The sequence below is a fragment of the Loxodonta africana genome, chromosome 1 (assembly GCF_030014295.1).
Source record: "Loxodonta africana isolate mLoxAfr1 chromosome 1, mLoxAfr1.hap2, whole genome shotgun sequence".
NCBI lineage: Eukaryota > Metazoa > Chordata > Mammalia > Proboscidea > Elephantidae > Loxodonta > Loxodonta africana.
The window spans coordinates 120,570,362-120,592,216 of record NC_087342.1 but is presented as its reverse complement, the minus strand read 5'-3'; the positions used below and the strand labels follow the sequence as shown (position 1 = coordinate 120,592,216).

Genomic DNA, 21,855 nt, shown 5'->3' with positions numbered 1-21,855 from the left:
GAAGAAAGGTCCTGGATTTTCTTAGGTAATCTATTTCTTCTTTCCAGTGGGTCCATTTTAAAAGCCTTGTAGTCATCAGTAATTAGTCCAGCTGCAACAGGTTCTTACGTGCCAGTGTTCTACACACTGGCACATGTGCACATGACATCCATGTGCCAAATGTAACTGTCACCACAGTTGTTCTTGTGCTGAATATGCGTGCCCCTGTGCAGTGCTGAATACATAGAGAGCTATAGGAGTTCCCTGTGGAGCGTCCTGAGGATCTATGGGAGAGGCACAAATTACAACTCTTCCGTCACAAGGTTGCACCTCAGTTTTGCGGATTTAACCTGTACGCTCTAAAACACCCAGTTTATTCATTTAACATGACTGTCTTCCAGTGTACAAACCACTAGGTGGCGCTGTGTTTTCCCTCATTTCAGTGATTTGTAAGTTTCTCTCTGGTTCTGTGCCTGCTGGCATTAAGCATCATATAAAGTGGACAGATCAAAGCTCATTGAATCTAAATAATGTTAAAACTGTTTATTTAGTGTTAGAGTTTATGTAGCATTATGGAGTGCCATTGCATGTAGGTTACAGATTTCTTAACTGCTCCTATCTTTCTTGAAGGCCCTTGCCTGAGGAGTAGACAAGTGGTTATTTAGCTTGATTTCGCTTGCCAACTATGAAACCTTTCCTTCTGTGTGCACAGGGGTATGGTGTGGGTGCAGGGGTTGTTTTTATTAACATTAAGCCTGATTTAGGAATACTAATTTATTAGTAATGAGACCTTTGCAACATCTCCTTTCTTTAGCTTAAATTTTTGTATGCTCTTTGTTATCTAGAAAAGAAGCTGTGTCTTCTTGTCAAGAACAGATGGAAACTTTCCAAGTCCTTGTCAAATCATTAAAGTCATGGATAAAAGAAACAACAGAAGAAGTTTCCATTCTGCAGCCTTCTTTTGGTGCAGATGACTTAAGAAAATCTTTGGAAGAAACTAAGGTGAATCATTGTATATAATACTAACTTCTCATTTGCCTGTGTCAGTAATGAGAAGTTAAAAGACTAATGTTTGATTTTTTTTTACCCACGTCTAATAGGTACTGTATGTTTAGGTGATGTTTGGAAATTATGACATGGGGTTAACTGATCCTTTTGAGGAAGAACACAAACTTACAGTTAATCCATGCTTTGGAAAAAAAAAAAAAAAAAGATGTATTACTGAGTTGCTGACTTCTCTACCAAATCTCTGCAGAAGCCCAGTTACTTTTTTATGCCATTTTTCATGATGTTGTGTCTTCCTCTTTATTCACTATCTTACTCTAACTTAGAGATACCACTATACTCAGTACTTTAAAACGAAAATTGAGTCTCCAGCATAAATACTGCACGTGCCTTTTGTCCTTAAACTCAAGTCCATAAAAGTTTTGGCCAGTTACAGCAGTTTATTTTTTACTCCAAATTTGTAGAGGTGTGTGTTTTTTTAAAAAAGATATTGAAAGTTTGATGACTAAAGCTCACTGTTAAATGGAATTCTGAATTCCCATTTATTTATTTCTATTGTCTCTAGTACATTTTCTCAAGTAGTTTGGCTGTTACCTAGTACAGTTTTTTCAGACTTACAGTTGACAGTTACTTTGGAATCCATGGCAGCTAGGAATAGCCTGACTCCCACTGTGCCTAGGAGCAGAATGCAGGATGGGCCAAGCCCCACTTGTCGTTGCTAACAGTGTTAACAGTCACCCAGCCTGTTGGAGCAAATAGAGATGGTGCCTCTTCTTCCCGTCCACTCCTCTGCAAATCAGGGCCCACAAAGATCGTTGCTGTAATATATGTTTAAGAAATTGAATTATAACGTGCAACTTTGAAAATATTACAAAGGCTGAAAAATAATGTGTTTTTATATCTCAAGAAATTACAAGAAAAGTGGAATTTAAAAACACCAGAGATTCGGAAAGTAAGCAACAGTGGGAACTCACTATGTAACTTAATAAGTGCTGTGACTACTCCTGCGAAAGCAATAGCAGCGGTTAAATCAGGTATGTGCTTGCCTTTTATGGCAAAAAGTGGGAATTGAGTTCCCCCTTTTTTTTTTATGTTATGTTAGGAGCCCTAGCGGCTCAGGGATTGAGAGCATGGCTGCTAACCAAAAGGTCAGTAGTTCGAATCCACCAGCTACTCCTTGGAAATCTTTTGGGACAGTTCTACTCTGTCCTATAGGGTCACTATGAGTCAGAATTGACAGCAGTTTTTTTTTGGTGGTATGTTACGTTTATTTGTGTGTTATTTTTTTTTTTTTTAATTAATGCAGAAGTAATCTCAGAAACACAAAGAGTGTGGTAAGAAAGATGGCACCTATAAACAGACTAAAGGTGCCATGGAAAAGTATCTATATAATAACATTTCAAATACTTTATAGGTTTAATTTAATTGAAGACTACATTTAAAATGTAGCCAAATTAATATGTAAGGAATAAAGAGTGTTAATTTGGAGAGGGGGCAGGTCAGATTCCAATTTATTTTTTTTTTACCTTACATAAAAGAAGCTATTGAAATTCTATTTGAAATCTTTGTATTCACATTATAATATTTGATGAAGAAATGAATCTGGTCTCCTGGAGAAAGAGAAGTGAGGCTCTTTTCTGTAGCGTGGACATCTCTTATTTTATTACAACCTACTTTATTCTGTCTAGTATTCCCAAAGAAGACAATTATTTAGTGTGTTGGCCATCATATCTAAGTCATAATCTGAATCATGGTAGAGCCATTGTTCTCAACAAAAGGACAGAGTCATGAATATACATTGATTCTAAAATTAATTTAAGTAATTTGTAAATGCAGTTTTAAATGAAAATATATTTATATTGTAATAAATATTAGGTTTTTTGTTTATTTTTAAAGATCCAGGAATAAACAGAAGGCAGGCCTCATATCCTTATTGTGAGAGTTTCTTAGTATCCTGTGTGGTTTATCTGGCCTGTCCAGCCCCCCAGCTGTCCTATTGTGACATTGATGTTCCAGCCGGGTCTCTCTCAACCAACCGTTTATTCTCCTCTATTAATCCCATTTTAGGGACTGCTCATGTTATACATGGTGTGATGATCTCTCCTAATTGGATTTTCTAAAATAGGTTTTTCTTAAGAGAAATTCTATTGCATGTTGTTTATTTTAGTTTTTTTTTATGTGCACTTTATATTTGCAAATAAATAAAAAGTAATATTCTTTTTGTACTCTTGGTAACTACTAATCATGGTAGGAATTAATCTTTACTATCTGTATTTTCACTCACATCTGAAATGTCATTGCGTGTGATTTTTTCTAAAAGAGGCAAAACCTAGAATAAAGTCCAGATATTTAAATGTTTTTATTTGTTTGGATTTTTTTTTTTTTTTTTAATGTGGTTGATTTTGGGAAATGTCTTTGTGTTTTGAATAGATAGCCAGGGGATACTAGCATGACAAAGGCTAACTAAGTTTTTAATATTCTGATTATAAAAATATGCTAATGCTAGATTTTACTTAATAAAAGAGAAATACTAGTTCCTGTTCCTAGGTAATGGGTTAACTCCCTTTAATTCTCACATTGGTCTTATAAGCCAAATATTATTATTACCATCAGTTTGGTGGATAATTAATTTGTCCAGTTACTCAGCCAGTAATTAGTGGGGCTGAGATTTAAGTTCAGATGAGCCGTACACCAAAGCCTGGGCATGCCTAACCACTGTGCTATCCTGTCTCTGTGCTGGCATAATGTTGGTTTACAATAAGTGTGTGTTTATTTTTGTTTTTTCTTTTACTTTTTTTCATGTCTCTTATGCATCATTCTTCCTTTATTTAAGCCTGTGATCATACTGTGTAACTCCTTGTTGAACAGTACTAGACAATTTATTAAGTAAGGCAGTCATTGTTTTAACAATTATACTTCATTCAACACACTTATATAATGAGGACCTTCTGAGCTTCAGGGTCTTCATCACTAAAGTAACTTTAGCAACAAAACAACTTTATCACAAGATTTTTTTATAAATATTTAATGATTGATTTATATAATACAAACTTACTGAAACTCCAAGACAGTTGTGCTACTATTTTAAAAATAAATTTTATGTAGAAGAGAGGACGTTTTTCAATCTAAAGTCTGGGATCTTCATATGACTTTGAAATTGAATCAATATTTTACATTTTCAAAAAGTAATAACAGTTTTAAATATCACTATATATGGGGTTTGATTTAAAGTAATGTATAGAAATGCTGTAGAATTTTATAACTGATTCAATGCTAATATTTTTGCAGGTAGTGCAATATTAAATGGTGAAGGAACAGCCACAGATACTCAGGAATTTCTGGCAAATAAAGGTGACTAATAATTTTAGATGGTTATTGATTAAAGTAGTTTGGTTGGTTTTTGTCTTGTTTCAGAGAAAATCTAGAGTTTGACAGTAGCTTTGTAGAAATATCAAAATTGAATTAAAATGGTATTATTTTAATATTCACACTCTTTGTAAATATATTTTAGATAAAACCAATCAGTTCATTCATCTGAAATGAGTAAAATCTAGTAATTCAGTTTAGCACTTAGATTTGTTTTATTCTTTTTGATAATTTGAAATATTTTGTCACTTGAGTTAACATTGTTTGAGTAATGTTTTTGTCACCTCAGGAGTTAACTAAGTAACATTCCATGGTTTTAGTTTTTTATTCTATTTAAACTACCCATTTCATGTCACTTGTATTATAAAATGTTCCTAAACTATTTCTCATTAAATAGCATCATAAGATCTAACCTTTTCTAAAAATTCTATGACTTTATCATAGTAGGTTTAATACTGACAAAATAGAAGGGAATATCATGTAAAACTTAAACTTTCATTTTTAGAGCACTGTCTTCCAGAGCCCTGAAAATGCCTTTCTCTCTTCCTAGAATTAACATCTGTTAAAAAAGATATGACTGACATAAGTCATGGTTACGAAGATCTTGGCCTCTTACTCAAGGACAAAATAGCTGAGCTGAATACTAAGCTTTCCAAATTGCAAAAGGCTCAGGAAGAATCAAGTGCAATGATGCAGTGGCTGCAGAAAATGAACAAAACAGCAAAAAAATGGCACCAGACACCTACGCCTACAGATAGCGAAGCTGTGAAGACTCAAGTGGAACAAAATAAGGTATATTTTATGGATACATTTACTGAGGACGTGAAAGAGAACAGATTACCATTCAGATCTGAGCCCTGGTGGTCAGGGGCCCTATCTCTGATTTCTAGTTCTATATAACTTTCATCAAACAATTTGCCAGTTAATTTAATGTGCCTTTCTATAGAAAGTGATGATAATAGCTAACCTTTCTTTTTGCACGTGAACATTATAAAGATGAGTGAACTTTGGGTGTAAGCTTTTTGCCACCTTTAAATCAGTTTAAGTCTGAGATATTAACAGGTCAGCCACTGCAAAAGATTTATCTAAGGGCTTAAGTGTGTTAGGGATCTGCTCTGTCTAGCATAAAATAGGGTAACTAATGCCTGCCTCTTTCTTTAATGGATGGTATTTCTTTCTGCATCCGTCAAGGTTGGGAAAATGGTTCTACATGGTAGCAATGATGGTGAAAATACCCTACAAATTACTTACCCGTATTTGAACTCTGTAATGTATTGTCAAAAACGGTGCTTACTCACTAGTAGATTCTCAGATTCTGGCAGCCTTTATCAAGGCTGAGTTTCTTTTTAATTACAATCTTACAGACTGCCATCTTCTTTTTTTCCAGAGGGGTTTGAGAATAGTATAAAATTCTTCCTCTGTATTAGGGACTAGAGTCATGATCTCTCTGGCTATAGTGTTCCTTCTTTGTGAGATTCCTTCATCAGACGGTTGAAGACTAGCTAAGAAGAAGAATGTTAAATAATTAATTTCTGAATTCAGGTCCTCACCCACTTTAGCATTTCACGGTGGATTTTTTCCTCTTTTGGTCATGCTAGAGAAAAACATGCTCTGTCATAATTGTGTTTTTGTCTTTTGATTTCTACGTACTTTAATGTAGTTACTGTATTGTTTTTCCCTTATTAGTCATTTGAGGCAGAGCTGAAGCAAAATGTAAATAAAGTGCAGGAGTTGAAAGACAAATTGACAGAGCTGTTGGAGGAGAACCCAGATGCTCCTGAGGCCCCCAAATGGAAACAGATGTTGGCAGAAATAGGTATGTTGTTGTTACTTATGCCACAATCTATGAACAGAAGCACAATCATTTCCATTTTTATCATAATCTTTCCCTGAAAACATTTTTCAACAACCTCTCTTAATTTTGGATTTGCTTTAATGGTTCAGAATGTTTTTACACATTTAACAGTATCATTTCAGATCTATTGTGCTAAGAATTGACATATCTTGGTTTTTCTTGCTAAAATAGGAACTAAATTTATTTTTATGGAGGAGGTTGATACTGTAGTAAAAGGTGCATTGAGTATTTCATATTGTTCATTTCCTGTTGGCTAGCTTTTCGGTGCTTCTATTTCTTTTATATGTTACTGCATTTTCATTTAAATATTCCTTTCCTTTGTTTGTCTGGAAATGACAACTCCTTTTTCTTTCACAGATCTACTTTTAGGGCACCTACAGCCTCATACATTATGTTCTTATTCCTTCTTCTAACAAGTATTAAAAAGTAGCTCTCCACAATAGTCTGAGGGTTTTGATTCTGTAGCCAAAGTTCTCCTTCACCTGGTGCTATGCTGTCCCTGTATAAACTGTTCCTCATAGTTACAATTTCCTTCACAAGCCCTCTCATCTTACCTCACCCCTTTTCATTATTGTAATGATACGGAGCATGAGTGTAAGTCAGAGATAATAACCTCCTCTACTTCATGCTATTGTTTGGAGAATTCAATGAGTTAATATGTGACTAGCTCAGATAAACAGTACCTGGCACATAATAAGCACTATGCAAGTGTTTACTATGATTATAAGGAGAATAATTATTTTCAGTCATTCTATTGTGTTCACCTAAATATTGTCCTTCCTTTAGAGTTAGGTATGCTATAATAAATACAGAAATCTTTTTCTAACAAGGTTTGATTTTGAAAAAGTTTATTCCAAGTGTTCTTAACGTTCAAAAGCCATATTTAATCCAACTGTTCAGACTCCTGTTGCACCGCAGGTAATTTCCCCCTAATTCGGTGCTCTGACCTACGAGTGTTGGAATTCCAGAATTACTTGGGAGGAGTGTTATCAATACACATTGGAGTGGAGCGGGAGTGACAAATGTGTACTTTGAAAAAGCTTCCTGATGATTTTGATATTTCTCCTTCCCAAGTTACTGCTTTGATTGCATTATTTTGTTTTTAGATTGTGTTTGAGAACATGCCATAGAGAATGGTATCATTAGACAAGGTTTTAGGGATTGAATTCTGTTCAAATCAGCCCTGTAGTACTTTAGTCTGGGTGAAAAAAGTATGTCAGATCAACTATTCAGAGTCACTAATGAATGTTTATTGAGCATCTAATGTGTTCAAAGCACTGGACTAAGTGCGTAGGTCATTAACCCTTGGCTTTAGGGAGTATGCCGTGTTAAGTGTAGACAGAGCAGGAAAGACTTCATAGAGAGGAAAAGACCCATTGGAATTGTGAAGGAGAGTAAGATTGAGATACGTGGCAAGGAGGGTAGGCCATGGCAGGCGTGGGCTCTGCCTGAGCAAAAACCTGTTTGCATGATAATGCTAAGATCAGCAGGGCTGGATTGGAGAACTGACCTTGAAGAGCAAACCCTCTAAGATTAGTAGACTAGGGCCAGATTGTGGGAGTCCCTGCCAGTCAGGCAGAAGTCTTTAGTCTTTAGATTGTATTAAGGTGGCGAGGGGTTAGTTATTAAAGGAGTTGAGCAGGGACAGTGACCATTTAAAGTGGTTTTTTAGCAAAATTATTTTAGAACGAAATAGATTACAGGTGAGAAAGGCTACTAGCCAGGAGACCAATTAGGAAGCCCCAGTAGCCTCCATCTGTAGTTCTCAAAATGTGCTCCTGGGGACAGCAGCATCAGCATCACCTGGGGACTTGTTAGAAATGCAAAATTTCAGCCTCCACTCCAGACATATTGAATCAGAAACTCTGCGGTCAGAGGTCAGAAATCTGTTTTAACAACTCTTTCAGTTGATTCTAATGCAGCTAAAGTTTGGAGGACTTAGTGGATTCGAACTGTTGACCACTTAACCACTGACCACTTAACCACTATGCGGCCAGGGTTTGCAGAGAACCACTAGTCTATGCAAAAGATGGTAAAGGCCGAAATAAAGTTATGGCATTGGTTTAAGGCTTTATGATTAAGGGTATAGGAGAGCCAAAGAGTTAGGACATTCTGAATTATTGCATCTCAGTGACATAGAGGAGGTGAAAACAGTGATTCAAAGAAATAAAAAAAGTCAGGAAAAGTTACCAGCTTTGAGAGGGATACAGTGAATTTTGTTCTATAATGTTGAGTTTAAAAGGTTGGTGAGACATCCAAATGTAACTTTCCAGCAGCTAGTTGTTGATGTCTCATTTGCAGAGGAGAAGATGATTGAGGGGTAGATAAATTTGGGAGCCATTTGCCTAGAACTGATACTTGGAGATTTGATATTAAAGGATTAATGTTCATTGTTCAGATAGGCCAGTAATGGCTGAATAAAAAGACTACAAAGGACTTGTAGAAAGGTTGACGGGGAATCTCAGAATCCTGTTTGCTTTAAGGAATATTCCACATTCTACAAGATCTTTAAAATCAGATTCAGATTTATTTTTTTCTTATACTTTAGCTTTCATGCAGCCACCAGGACTATAAAATCCTTACCATTAAATGCAATTAGGGTAGACCTTTAATCAACGATTAAAGGAGCTATTGAGTTGTAATAATAGTCATTACATTTCATTTTTAGTCAGTTATATAGTCTTCACAGATGCAGTCATGTCAAATGCATAGAAAGCAAACACCAATTTCATCCTTTATCTTTTTTTTTTCAGATTCTAAATGGCAAGAACTCAATCAATTAACAGTTGATAGACAACAAAAACTGGAAGAGTCTTCGAATAAGCTAATCCAATTCCAGACAGTAGAGGCCCAGTTAAAACAGTGGCTAGTGGAAAAAGAACTGATGGTTAGTGTTCTTGGGCCCTTATCAATTGACCCAAATATGCTAAACACACAACGGCAGCAGGTGCAGGTGAGTGTTACCTAATAACCTATCTCGTGTGCAGCAACTTTTTCTACCAAGACAAATGTTCTCATGATAAATACGTTAGCTTTGGACAGTGTGTGCTTTAACTGTCTTGGGAGATATTCGTAATGTTTCAGAGACTCATAAGAAACCACCCTGAGGTTAGTGGGAAACCCTCAGAGAAGTAAAGCTGTGAGGCACAGATTCTAGACTCTGTTTGACCTTATGAGTGTGTCAAGTCCCTAATAATTTTAGTCATGTTGTGGTTTGTGCAGACCCTGTTATAAAAGAGCCTTCTTTGAAGTATTAATGTGATTGTATAAGTGATAATAACATTTTTATGAGGAGCTAGTATATACTTTTTACTGTTTAAAAATTACTCCTTTGAGATTTTATTCATTTTGATTGTGGTAGTAGATAATGAAACTTCTAAAAGTCATACAGTACAGCTTTGAGGGGGAGAGACAGGATAAGAAAAGGAGAAAGGAGTAAGGGAGGCAGAGAGGGAAACTTGAAACCCAGTGGCTTACTTAGGCTACACTAATTATAAAGCAGGTAAATCCACAAGGGGAAAAATGTCCATAAAATTTAAATCAGACGTAATACCAGAAGCTCCGTTGTGGTTTCAGTTAGATTTCTTCCTGTATGAGTGCTTTAGAGCAGTGACATTGATCCTATAACCTGAAGATATAATTCAGTCTTGGTAGTTTAGAGAGTTTAGTTCATATGTATTCTTAATCTGAAGAAAATGGAAACAATTAAAAGATCAAAATAAATATTTTGGGGAAATAATTGTCTCTAGTCTTGGTAGACTCCCAGAGATAAACCCGTTATAACTGAAAGAAGGAGACTTTTGGGTCATTCATTTTATAACGAGAAAGAATCATGTGGAGCCCATTCATTCTGAGCAATGTGATTTATTGGCTAAAATCTTCATAATAAAGACTGTAAATGTCAATAAATCTTACATTATTATGTTAAAAAAACCCTTTGTAAGTCAATGCACCATGAGTTAATGTATTCTAACTTTATTATCACTGTGCATTTCCTTTGGAATACTGCTGTGGGGTTTTTCAAAAAGCCTACAAAGAGAAAAATGAGTAAGAAAAAAAACAAGTAAATAAGATGTTAGTGCGATATGAACTTGTCCGATAGTAGCGTTTCCCTTCGTACATTAATTTTTGTACATGAATTTGTTATTTTGCCCAGACTACAAAAATATTTATTCTGTTCCTTTTCCCCTTTAGGGGATGTTATTTTAGACACAATTTTATCTCTGCGAAGCCTCATTGCTCTTTGGGTTAGTTTAAGATAATTGCACTGCCCTTGAAATAAAAACTTGGAAAGCGGTAACTAAAAAAGCAAAAACCAGATAAATACCGTTCCTGTCTGCTTAGAAACTTAGAGCTGTTTTTTTATAACTAATTAACCATTTATTTGTGTGTTTATTTACTCTCATTATCTCAGATCCTGTTGCAAGAATTTGATACTCGGAAACCTCAATATGAACAGCTTACAGCAGTTGGTCAGGGCATTCTTAGCAGACCTGGTGAACACGCTTCTTTGCATGGGATTGTGAAAGAGCAACTGGCAACTGTGACCCACAAATGGGATAGCCTAACAGGACAATTGAGTGACAGATGTGACTGGATTGACCAAGCCATTGTTAAAAGCACACAGTACCAAAGCCTGCTGAGAAGCCTTTCCAATAAACTGAGTGACTTGGACAGTAAACTCAGCACCAATCTGGCTGTGAGCACACACCCTGATGCTATGAGCCAGCAGTTGGAAACAGCCCAAAAAATGAAGCAGGAAATAGAGCAAGAGGGGAAGCAGATAAAGGAGGCCCAGGCACTCTGTGAGGATTTATCAGCTCTGATTAAAGAAGAGTACTTGAAAGCAGAACTTAGTAGGCAACTAGAAGGCATCTTAAAATCATTTAAGGATATTGAACAAAAAGCAGGTTTGTCTCTCTTTTTAGTAGGTATGTCTCCTGGTTAGAAATAGATATCTTGTATTGCCTGGGTGGTACAAATGGTTGACACTTTCCGCTGCTAACCAAAATGTTGGAAGTTCGTGTTCACTCATAGGTACCTTGGAAGAAAGGCCTGGCAATCTGCTTCTGAAAAATCAGCCAATGAAAACCCCATGGAGCACAGTTCTACTGTGACACACATGGGGTCGCCATGAGTCAGAGTTGACTCATGGCAACTGGTTAACTGGTTAAGGAGAACCCGTCCCCATTGAAAGCATAAATGAAGAGGAGTTTGATCATCCATGAACAAGTAGTTCCATGTTTTTATGAGCACACAGTGCTAGGATAATTGTACACAGATAACGGAGAGACAGTCAGTTTGCAAAACTCCATTTATGAGAGCCCATTAAAATTTTAAATATTCCAAATTGGGGTTTTGAAATATAGTTGTAAAACATTTTCACTGAGTGCACAGTTTTATTTCACCAGAAAAATAGATGAATACAGTTATTAAAAATAGACTTTGTGGCATTATCTTAATATGCTGCTACTTTGTATGATTTCTGTTATAGAAAACTTTTTCTAGAGAAATGTGTCAAAGAGAAGCATGTGGCACTGTTTTCCTTTCTCACCTATTGTGGCCATAATTCTGCCAGTATTTGTCAGAGGCAGCAGTAGTGAGTTAATGGACTTTAGAAAGACCTGCCAAAGGAGAGCACATTTGCTGCCACGTTGTTTTGTTTGAAAAGTAATACAGTGCCTTGCACATAGTGAATAATTCAATTCAGGTTTTTTAATTGTTTAGATTTCTTTATTGATCATAGTAACCATTTCAAACTTACTCCTTTATTCTGGCATAATATTAATAATAATAAATGCTAGCTATGATTATTGTTAGGGGCCCTGGTGGCGCAAAAGTTAAGCACTTGGCTGCTAACTGAAAGGTTGGCATTTTGAGCTCACCCAGCTGCTCCACAGGAGAAAGACCTGGCGATCTGCTCCCATAAAGATTACAGTTTAGAAGACCTTATGGGACAGTTCTACTCTGACACATGGGGTCACTGAGTCGAAAATTGACTCAGTGGCACCTAACAACAACAACAGTATTATTGTTATTATTACTACTGTTGTTCACATTTTTATGAGACAGCGTTAAGCTAAGGACTTTATGTGGGCTATTATTTAATCCCCACCACAGCTCTATGCATTACTTACTACTGATATTTCCATTTTCCGTTTGGGGAAATGAGACTTAGTGGTTTCATCATTTTCCCAGCATCTCACAGCTCTTAAGAGGCTGAGCCAACATCCAAATCCATGTAGTTTCTAAGTGCTACATTATATTTTCTCCATGAAATATAGCATTTATAGAAGTGAAAAAGTAATCTTTGATAAGAAATGAATTATTTATCAACACAGCCTAGAACTCTAAACAGTGGTCCTTTCCCCATGCTTGGAGAGGGCTTTAGCTCAGAAGGTGGTGTGTGGTGTGACTACCCCCTTCCACCAAGCACCTTTATGCATTTTTACTTATTCCCCTGATCTGTTTTTCCCCTCCCGTCTATCTCCTGCTGCTTCCTTTGAGTTTCTCTTTTATTTTGTTGTTCCTGCCTCATGCTCCTTTTCCCCCTTTCATCAGTAACTTAAACTCCCTTGTAGTTCTAATAGTCACTGCTAGAAGCCCTTGATTTTATAGTTCTGTCCATTCAGTGATTTCCTCTTGGCTTTTCGTAGATTAAATCAACACATTGGTGTAAAATAAACATATCTGTCATTTCATTTTTAGAGAATCATGTCCAGCACCTTCAGTCAGCCTATGCAAGCTCTCATCAATTTCAGCAGATGTCTAAAGATTTTCACGCTTGGCTGGATACAAAGAAAGAAGAGCAGAATAAGTCTCACCCAATATCTGCCAAACTCGACGTCCTAGAGTTATTAATTAAGGAACAGAAAGACTTTAGTAAAACTTTAACTTTGCAGTCTAATATTTATGAAAAAACCATCACAGAAGGTGAAAATCTGTTATTAAAAACTCAAGGATCTGAGAAGGCAGCCTTACAGTTACAGCTTAACACTATTAAAGCTGATTGGGATGGCTTTAACAAGCAGGTGAAAGAAAGAGAAGAGAAATTAAAGGATTCATTGGAAAAAGCCCTCAAGTATAAAGAGCATGTAGAGACTCTCCGGCCATGGGTAGAAAAATGCCAAAACAACCTGGAGGAAATAAAGTTTTCCTTGGATCCTGCTCAAACAGAGGATTCTATTGGCAAATTAAAATCTCTACAGAAAGAAATGGACCAACACTTTGGGATGGTAGAATTACTAAACAATGCAGCCAATAGCTTGCTCAATGTCTGTGAGATAGATAAAGAGGCTGTTACAGATGAGAATAAATTGCTGATCCAGAAAGTAGACACGGTCACTGAACAACTTCACAGTAAGAAATTGTCTCTGGAGAACATGGCCCAGAAGTTTAAAGAATTTCAAGAAGTTTCCAGAGAAGCTAAAAGGCAGCTTCGGTGTGCAAAGGAACAGCTAGATGTCCATGATTCTCTAGGACCTCAGGCTTACAGTAACAAATACCTAACGATGTTGCAGACTCAGCAGAAATCACTTCACACCTTGAAGCAGCAGGTAGATTTGGCCAAAAGACTTGCACAGGACCTTGTGGTAGAAGCCTCAGACTCAGAGGGTACTTCTGATGTCTTATTACAAGCGGAATCTTTAGCTCAAGAACATAATGCACTAAGCCAACAGGTTGATGAAAAGTGTTCATTCTTAGAAACCAAGCTTCAGGGCATTGGGCATTTCCAGAATACCATCCGAGAAATGTTTTCGCAATTTGCGGAGTTTGATGATGAACTAGATAGTATGGCTCCAGTGGGAAGAGATGCAGAAACATTGCAAAAGCAAAAGGAGGCTATTAAAGCCTTTCTGAAGAAACTAGAAGCCCTCATAGTAAGCAATGACAATGCCAATAAAACCTGCAAGATGATGCTGGCCACAGAGGAAACCTCTCCTGACCTTGTTGGAATCAAGAGGGACTTGGAGGCTTTAAGCAAACAGTGCAACAAGTTACTAGACCGAGCACAAGCCAGAGAAGAGCAGGTTGAAGGGACTATCGAACGTCTTGAAGAATTCTACAGAAAATTGAAAGAATTTTCTATTCTGCTTCAGAAAGCTGAAGAACATGAAGAGTCACAGGGCCCCGTTGGTATGGAAACTGAAATGATTAACCAACAGCTTAATGTATTCAAGGTAGGGAATTCTTCACTTTTACTAATTTTTATTATTAAAAGAAATTTCTAATTGGTGTAGAAGAGAGATTGCCCATTTTGTAGAACCTTCCCATATGGCTTTTACACAGTATTTGACCCTGAGTAAGCATATACGGAGCCCTGGTGGTACAGTGGTTAAGAACTATGGCTTCTCACCAAAAGGCCAGCTGTTTGAACTCACCAGCTGCTCCATGGAAACCCTATGGGGAAGTTCTACTCTGTCCTATAGGGTCGCGATGAATCAGAATCAACTCGCCAGCAATGAGGAATGGGGGGAAGAATAAATGGGGCCAATGCCCAGGGGCATGCGGCAGTTCCAAGATTACTGGGGTTTGGGCCCTCATGGACTAAGGCCTGAGATAACATTAAGAGGTCAAAGGGGTGCTTGAAAAAGTTCCAGGTAAGCCTAAAACTGACATCAAGGACTCTGTGTCAGTGTCATTCAGAACTGATTTCTAGAGTGACAGGAGCCATGTTTTGAACTCTGCTGCAGAGGCCAGTCCATAACCTAATGAGCTTGTTCACTTGATGTTTGTCTCCCAGCAATTTCTTTAATGGTGAATTACAGCCTTTTCCTGCTCCTCCCCTTTTTGTAGTCTTCTCATCCTTCTTAGTTTCATTTCTGCTGTAAACTTCTTTCTTACTTCCCAAAGTTCATATTTTTAAAGACATAGGCAAGTTCCATGTTTTAATCTTGGCTTTATTGAAACAAAGACCTTGGACTCATGCCACAGGAGATTAGGAGTAAATTATTTCCAATTGGACTATAAGCTCCTCAGTGCAAAGAAATATCTGCCGCTTGATAGTGTTCAAGGCATGCTTAATGAATAGAACATTAGATAAAAATGGTGGGCTGGCTTTGGTGTCATTGGATTTGCCCTCATTTGAGATAGAGCAGAAGTCCTTTCTCCACAGACATAGGCTCAGCTGTGGACAGGGAGCATCTGAAATATCAAACATTTGCCACACGGGACTAGTATGAAGCTTTGCAATTGTCATGGATCCTGTTCTATGTGTTTTACTTTCTGATAAAGACTGGTGAAGGTATATTGCACCATCAGTGCACGGGGGATAAAATAAGATCAAATAAAAACAGAATTTACAAAACTACAATTTATTTCCCATGAGAAATGAATATAAAACATATGACTTCAAAATTCTGTACTGTTATATTTGACATAGTGTTCCCTCTGTTCCTCATTATTTAGGCCACTAAATTTTGAAAAATAACAACTACTACTACTTCTCCTCCTCCTCATTGTTACTGTTGTTGTTATTTATAAAGTTCCTTTGAAGCCTGGTTCCTTCAAAGCTTGTAAGAATCTGTGATTCTGCTTTTAGATCTTGTTTCCTAAAGGTGAAGGAAATTACCTTACTGTTCACTATACTTTCTCCATTACTCTGTCAAATTTTCATGTTTCTGGTTTGGAAAATAAAGGTATCGCATGAGAATTTTGTACTAGAAAAGCAAAGCTCTGTGGTAATCCCTGCTTCAAAAGCTAGGGGCGAGCTTGAGGAGCTTGAGCTTCCTCAGACAGAAAATTTTGGAATTTTCTATAGAACCCTCAACAAAAGTTTAAAGCAGTTGCATTATTAGTCCTTTTACCAGTAAAATTTAACTATACCCTCTGTCTTCATGAAACATTGTCATTTCTTCAGGTTTTCTGTGAACGTGGTAGAGGAAAGAGTAGGCCTTCATTTCTTTCTCTTCACTGCTTCAGCTACTTTTAAGAAAATGAGCAAAAGCAATAATACTGACGCTGCTGTTTACAGAAGCCTCCCTCCTTGTGCTCCCAGCATGAGTACAGGGATAATGTGGCTCCCAATGTGGAGAATTCTTTTGAAAGTAAGAAAAAGCAAGAGGCAGGAATTACTCAAGCACCATTGCTTTGAAAGTGTTTTACAAACTACAAAGCACTAAATAAACATTCATTACCATTAACAGGATTGTCTTATTTGATTGTGAAGAAAAATAGCGTGGTCATTTCTCCTGAAATAGACCACTTGGCCTGCTGTGTTTGTCTGTTTTCTGACTGCTTTGAAAGGAGTTGATTGATTTTAATGAAATTCAGTACATTATAAAGAACATCATCACATACTTTCAGTGTCTTGAAAACCAGTGTTATGGTTATGAAAACTGTGTCCCCCAAAAGTATGTATTGAAGTACCCTGTACCTATGGGTGTCATCCTGTTTGGAAATAGGGTTTTCCTTTTGTTACGTTTATGTGGTCATACCAGAATGGGGTGGGTCCTAAGCATAATGACTTCTGAGATATAAAAAGCAGGATAGACACAAAGACATAGAGGAAGAGATGTGATGTGAGGACCAATAAGCAAAGAAATGTCAAGGATTGCCAGCGGCCACCAGAAACTAGGAGAGAGGAACACAGAAAGAAGTGACATGACTGAGACCCGATTTGGATTTTTAGCCTCTAGAACTGTGAGAAAATGAATTTTGAAGGGCACCTATTTGTGGTATTTCTGTTAGACAGCGCTAGGTAACTAAGACAACTAGTGACTCAAAACAAGTTTTAATTGGACAAATCATCTGCATTTACTATATTTCAGTGCCTTTGGTAAAAAGAACAACTTCATGGTAAACAAAGATGATAGCTTACACCATCATTAATTCCATTTATTTTGGTGTGCGTAGTTAAAAAAAATTGTTATAACAACCTTTATCATGAGCTTACTACATGTAAGGCTCTCTACCTTCAATCTTGTTAACAGTCAGGAGAGAGAGATGCTTTATTATTTTAATCTCTTGAGAAAGAAACACAACAAAGGAGGTTAAGCGACTTGCCCAAGGTCACACAGGTAGTGTCTGTCAGAGCTTGGATGTTTTGATGAAAATAATGCAGCATTTTGTGTTAACTTTATTTATCATGGTTCACATCTAATATTTTCTCTGGGAGATCTTCAGACCATCTTTGCTGTACCCTAATGTGGACAGCCTGAATAACCAGCCATTGTTTATTTTAACCCAGAACCTCATGAACATCCCACCAACTTAATGAAAGTGTTCTATGAAACTGTCTATTATGAGAAACAAATGAGATAAGTGTGTATGAAGTTGTCTTAGAAAGTAACGTTATATAGATGCTTGTGGTGATGATGATGCTTCTGGTCACTATTACCGCTATTATTGAGGTGAAAGGCGCTCTGGTGGCGCAGCAGTTTGGACCCACCAGCAGCACCTGCTGATCTGCTCCCATGAAGATGACAGCTGAGGAAATTCTGTGGGGCGGTTCTGCCCTGTCCTGTAGGGTCAGCCATGAGTCAGAACCCACCTGATGCCACACAACAACAACTAGTGAGATGGAACCAAACACTGTCTTAGTAATTTTATCTTCTTGATTAAGGTAGTAAACTGATGTGTTTACAATTCAGATCTTTAGTTTTTTGTTGGGCATTAGGCTTTTGTTGAACATTAGTTTTAACACAAAATTTTAAGAAAAGTTTTTAAGTGGAATGATTCTTGTTGAATGAAAAACTAATAGTTTATAAAAATAACAAACTACTAGTTATTATAATTTCTTAAAAATGAAACAAAACCACTGAAGGTCTAGGTCTCTTTATTATAGACTTTGAAATATCACCTAATTTTGAGATTATCTGGTAGCTTTAGTTAAACCTAATGTCACAGATAAGTCCTATAGTAATTTTTTCTTAATATGAAGTACTTTCAAAGAAAGACTGAAATTGAATAATAACTCAATAAGATCCATTGCCATTAAGTCGATTTCAACTCATGGTGACCCCATGTGTCATAGAGTAGAACGGCTTCATAGGGTTTTCTTGGCTGTAATCTTTACAGAAGCATATCAGTCATTGGGCCTTTATTCCGTGGAACCACTAGGAGGGTTTGAACTGCCAACCTTCAGGTTAAGAGTTGCATATGCAAACTCTGTTCCCCCCAGTGACTTCAGTTACTCAATAGGTGTGCCTTATGTTTACTGGGATTATAATGGCTATTTAAACCAGGTAAGACAGATTTCCTGCTTCCATTTTTTTTTTTTCTTAAACTTTTAACCTTAGAAATAATATTAATATTTACCTTAGGTTTCTATGAAAGGACAAAGCTGATTCATGTTTAAGATACCAACCTAAATATAATGATAAAAAACAAACGCTGTTCTAATTTACTGTCAGTCTGTGAAAGCTATTCAGAGTGTTTGAACATAAATTGGCATTGCCATTTGTGTTTAATGTTTTGAGACTATATTGATTGTGTTAAGTTTTATTTTTCATCTCTGTTTTGCAACTTCTTAAAGAAGAGCAAGGTGTTTTCTATTACTGTTGATAAGTCGAAGTACCATTTTTCTACTTATACTTCTCTACTATTACAATTAAATTCCATGCACACTATCATAAATTGGTAGCACGAATAGCAGAATAGATTCTCTATATCTTTAGGACATTGATTCTTGCCAGAAAGAAAGCCCTTTTTGTATGCCCCCATCCCCATCTCCTGTTTGAAGACTCCAAGCGCAAATTATCTTCAAATCTAAACTACATTAATGGTTCCACATTTTTATTTATCAAAGGCTTATGTAACTGACTAACCAAAATCCGTTGCCGTCAAGTCGCTTCTGACTCATAGCGACCGTATAGGACAGAGTAGAACTGCTCCTTAGGGTTTTCCAAGGATGTAATCTTTATGAAAGCAAACTACCACATCTTTCATGGAATGGCTGGTGGGCTTGAACTGTCTACCTTTTTGGTTAGCAGCTGAGCACTTTAATCATTGCACCCCCAGAGTTCCTTCATATAACTGACTACACACACAAAAACATTTCCTAATAATTCCTATGATGCCGTCAACAACCAATCAGGTTTTTAATCTGAACTTTTAGAAGTTATATATAGATATTTTGCATCCATATAGGCATCAAACCTAGTATTTTATTAGCATTAGTGTAAAAATGGCACGTGGCCGGCATCTGACCTCCTTTAACATCACAAAAGGAGAATCAAGATCAACAGCCAAAGGCTGATTCCTATGAGGTGGAGGTCAGACATGTCTCCACTCTCTGCCATCTTTACCAGTTCTGACATCAACCATCCCTCCCACGGCACTCTCTACTTCCCTGCTGGGCTTGATAATTTAATTGTAGTGGCCATAGAGAACTCACAGACAATACTCATGATTATGGGGTTTATTAGAGAAGTAAAAAAAACCCAGTGCCGTTGAGTCGATTCTGACTCATAGCAATTCACGTTCAGGAGTGCTCAGGATACGGTTCTTCCATCAGGACAGCCACTTCCCAGCCGTGCTCACAGGCATGCCACTCTCTGGCCCTCAGCCTCTGCCCTTCTCAGACAAGTGTTACAAAGCTCTTTTATCTCTGCCAGTAAGTGCCCAGAGGCACCCCACTCCGCCAGTAAGCCTCAGCCCAAAGGCACTCAGCTTTCTCGCTCTGTGGGCCAGGAAGACCACTATGCCTGCCACTGCTTCTTGCTGTCTTCAGTGTTATAGCTCTCTCTCTCTTGGTCTCCTGGTTCCAGGAGCTTCTCAGCACAGGGTCCCAGGTCCAAAGGACACGTTCCCCTCCTGACCGTTCTTCCTTGGTGGTGGCGGGATTTTCCCTCTCTTGCCTCCAGGGTGAGTCATTTCAAGCCTAGCACGATGACAAAACTGACCATATCCTTGTTAGGGTTCTAATACCCTATTAGCATGGTCCCACCCCATCATTTGGTGGAAGTCACAAGACCGTGGTGAGAAAGGCCACACAAAACAATCCATCCTACCACAGGCCACCCCCTGGCTTTTCTAGCAGTGGTTCTTTCCTACTTGGAGAATAATTTCCTCTCCCAATCATTTTACCACTCCAAAACAGTCATTAACAATTAGCCTTTCAATAGGACAGAGTGCTCAGGTATCAGCCATTCAGGTCTGCTGCAGCTGTCCATTTGATCTGATCAAGATTTCCAAAAGTCATCTCAGCTTCACCCTTTCTGGTGTCTGATAAAATTTAACTGAGAAGAGATTATTCCCTTGCTCTAAGCATCACAAGGTATCAGCATAGCAAAACCTTTAAGGGACTTTCAGTTCTCAGGTCTAGCAGTGCCTCCCCTTAGTCTACTCTTTCTACAGTTACAACTTCTAACTACAGTTTTTACAATCACAGTTAACCTTGTTAGCAACACAACTGAATGGTATAATCCTGTCAGCATCTCCTACGCCCTCCTTCCCCAGACCCATCAGGAAAAGAGGACTCTATTCATTGAGGATCCTCCCTTGTTTCTCTTATGAGTGTAAGCACACCCACAAAGGCATGTAAACCAGACGCTACATGCCTTTATTTGGTTGGGTTTTAGTCAGCTTATCCCTAGCCATCCAAGCTAGGTTATAATGGGTAGCAGCCTTAGGCTCTAGAGTTCACACGTACCTCCCAGCACTTCAGACAGTCCCTTCACATTCTCTCATCCCTAGCCCCTTTGGGCTAGGTCAGTGAGTTCCACCAGTAAATTCAGGAGTCCACTGAATTCCCTTTCCTTCTGACCAGCCAACCCTTCCTATCACTCTCTCAACCCCTAGGTCAGTGGGGGCCAGTGGACCATGTCCAAACTTACCCTGTCTCTTCACTGGTACATTTCCCCACGTCTACTCTCATGAGTGGACCCAGGTGATTACTTTGATTGTTGTTACCTGTAATGGCTGAGAGGAAAGTTAAGCTGCAACTGGAGTGGCCTGGGACAAAAGCCAGGCCAGATAAACAGAATGAGCTAGAGGCACAAGGCCATATGCATATGAATGTCAATGTAATTAAGGTGTGGAGGGGAAAAGCTGAAACTGGAATGTTTTTAGAAGGGTTATGTGTTTAGGTGAATGTACTAAAGATAGCGAATGTTTCTCCTACCTAGTGTTGTAAAGCAAACCTAAACATATGATAGAAGTGAATATTAGGTATTAAAGGCTACAGAGAGGGTGTAACTCCACCTTCGAACTTGATTGGATATACTAAAAGAGGAACTAGAATTTGCCTGAGGGAATCACAGGCCGATAGGATGCGGTAGCCCTGTGTATAGAGCAAGGGCTTAGGTCTAAAACCTGAGCCCCACCCAGAATTTACGTTTGAAAAACACCTAGAACTGCTGAGAGAACCAAAGATTTGCATTTGAAGGACCTGCAGAAAAAATAAAAAGTGACTGTTTGCTATTTGAATTTGAGCAAATGGTTAGCCTTTGGATGCTTGGAGGCAGGAAAAGTACTGTGCTGCTTTGTACTGTCTCCCATACCAGTTTTAAACTAGGTATAATGGATATTTCCTACATCACACAAGGAATAGACCCTACTGCTCTGAAAGGGCTGCAAAGAGGGCATTTGGCTATGTGGGTTCTCTTCTCGGTTTTGCTGCTAACTAATGCTTTGATCCTTTATGTCACATAACTTCTCTTGCCTTCTGTTGCTTCAGATAGTTGTATAAGATTAAGGAATTAAAGTAA

General features: G+C 37.8%; 1 protein-coding gene across 14 annotated transcripts in view; it reads left to right on the top strand.

The window, feature by feature from the left end:
* Positions 1 to 21,855, top strand: part of DST (dystonin) — a 482,507-nt gene that overhangs the window by 371,269 nt on the left and 89,383 nt on the right. For all 14 annotated transcript variants that reach the window (XM_023544665.2, XM_010586936.2, XM_064287505.1 and 11 more), the window contains 8 exons: positions 825 to 981; positions 1,892 to 2,018; positions 4,273 to 4,335; positions 4,901 to 5,142; positions 6,037 to 6,166; positions 8,959 to 9,158; positions 10,620 to 11,115; positions 12,914 to 14,385. In XM_023544665.2, coding sequence (XP_023400433.1) covers positions 825 to 981; positions 1,892 to 2,018; positions 4,273 to 4,335; positions 4,901 to 5,142; positions 6,037 to 6,166; positions 8,959 to 9,158; positions 10,620 to 11,115; positions 12,914 to 14,385 — 2,887 coding nt within the window. The remainder of the gene's footprint in view (positions 1 to 824; positions 982 to 1,891; positions 2,019 to 4,272; positions 4,336 to 4,900; positions 5,143 to 6,036; positions 6,167 to 8,958; positions 9,159 to 10,619; positions 11,116 to 12,913; positions 14,386 to 21,855) is intronic.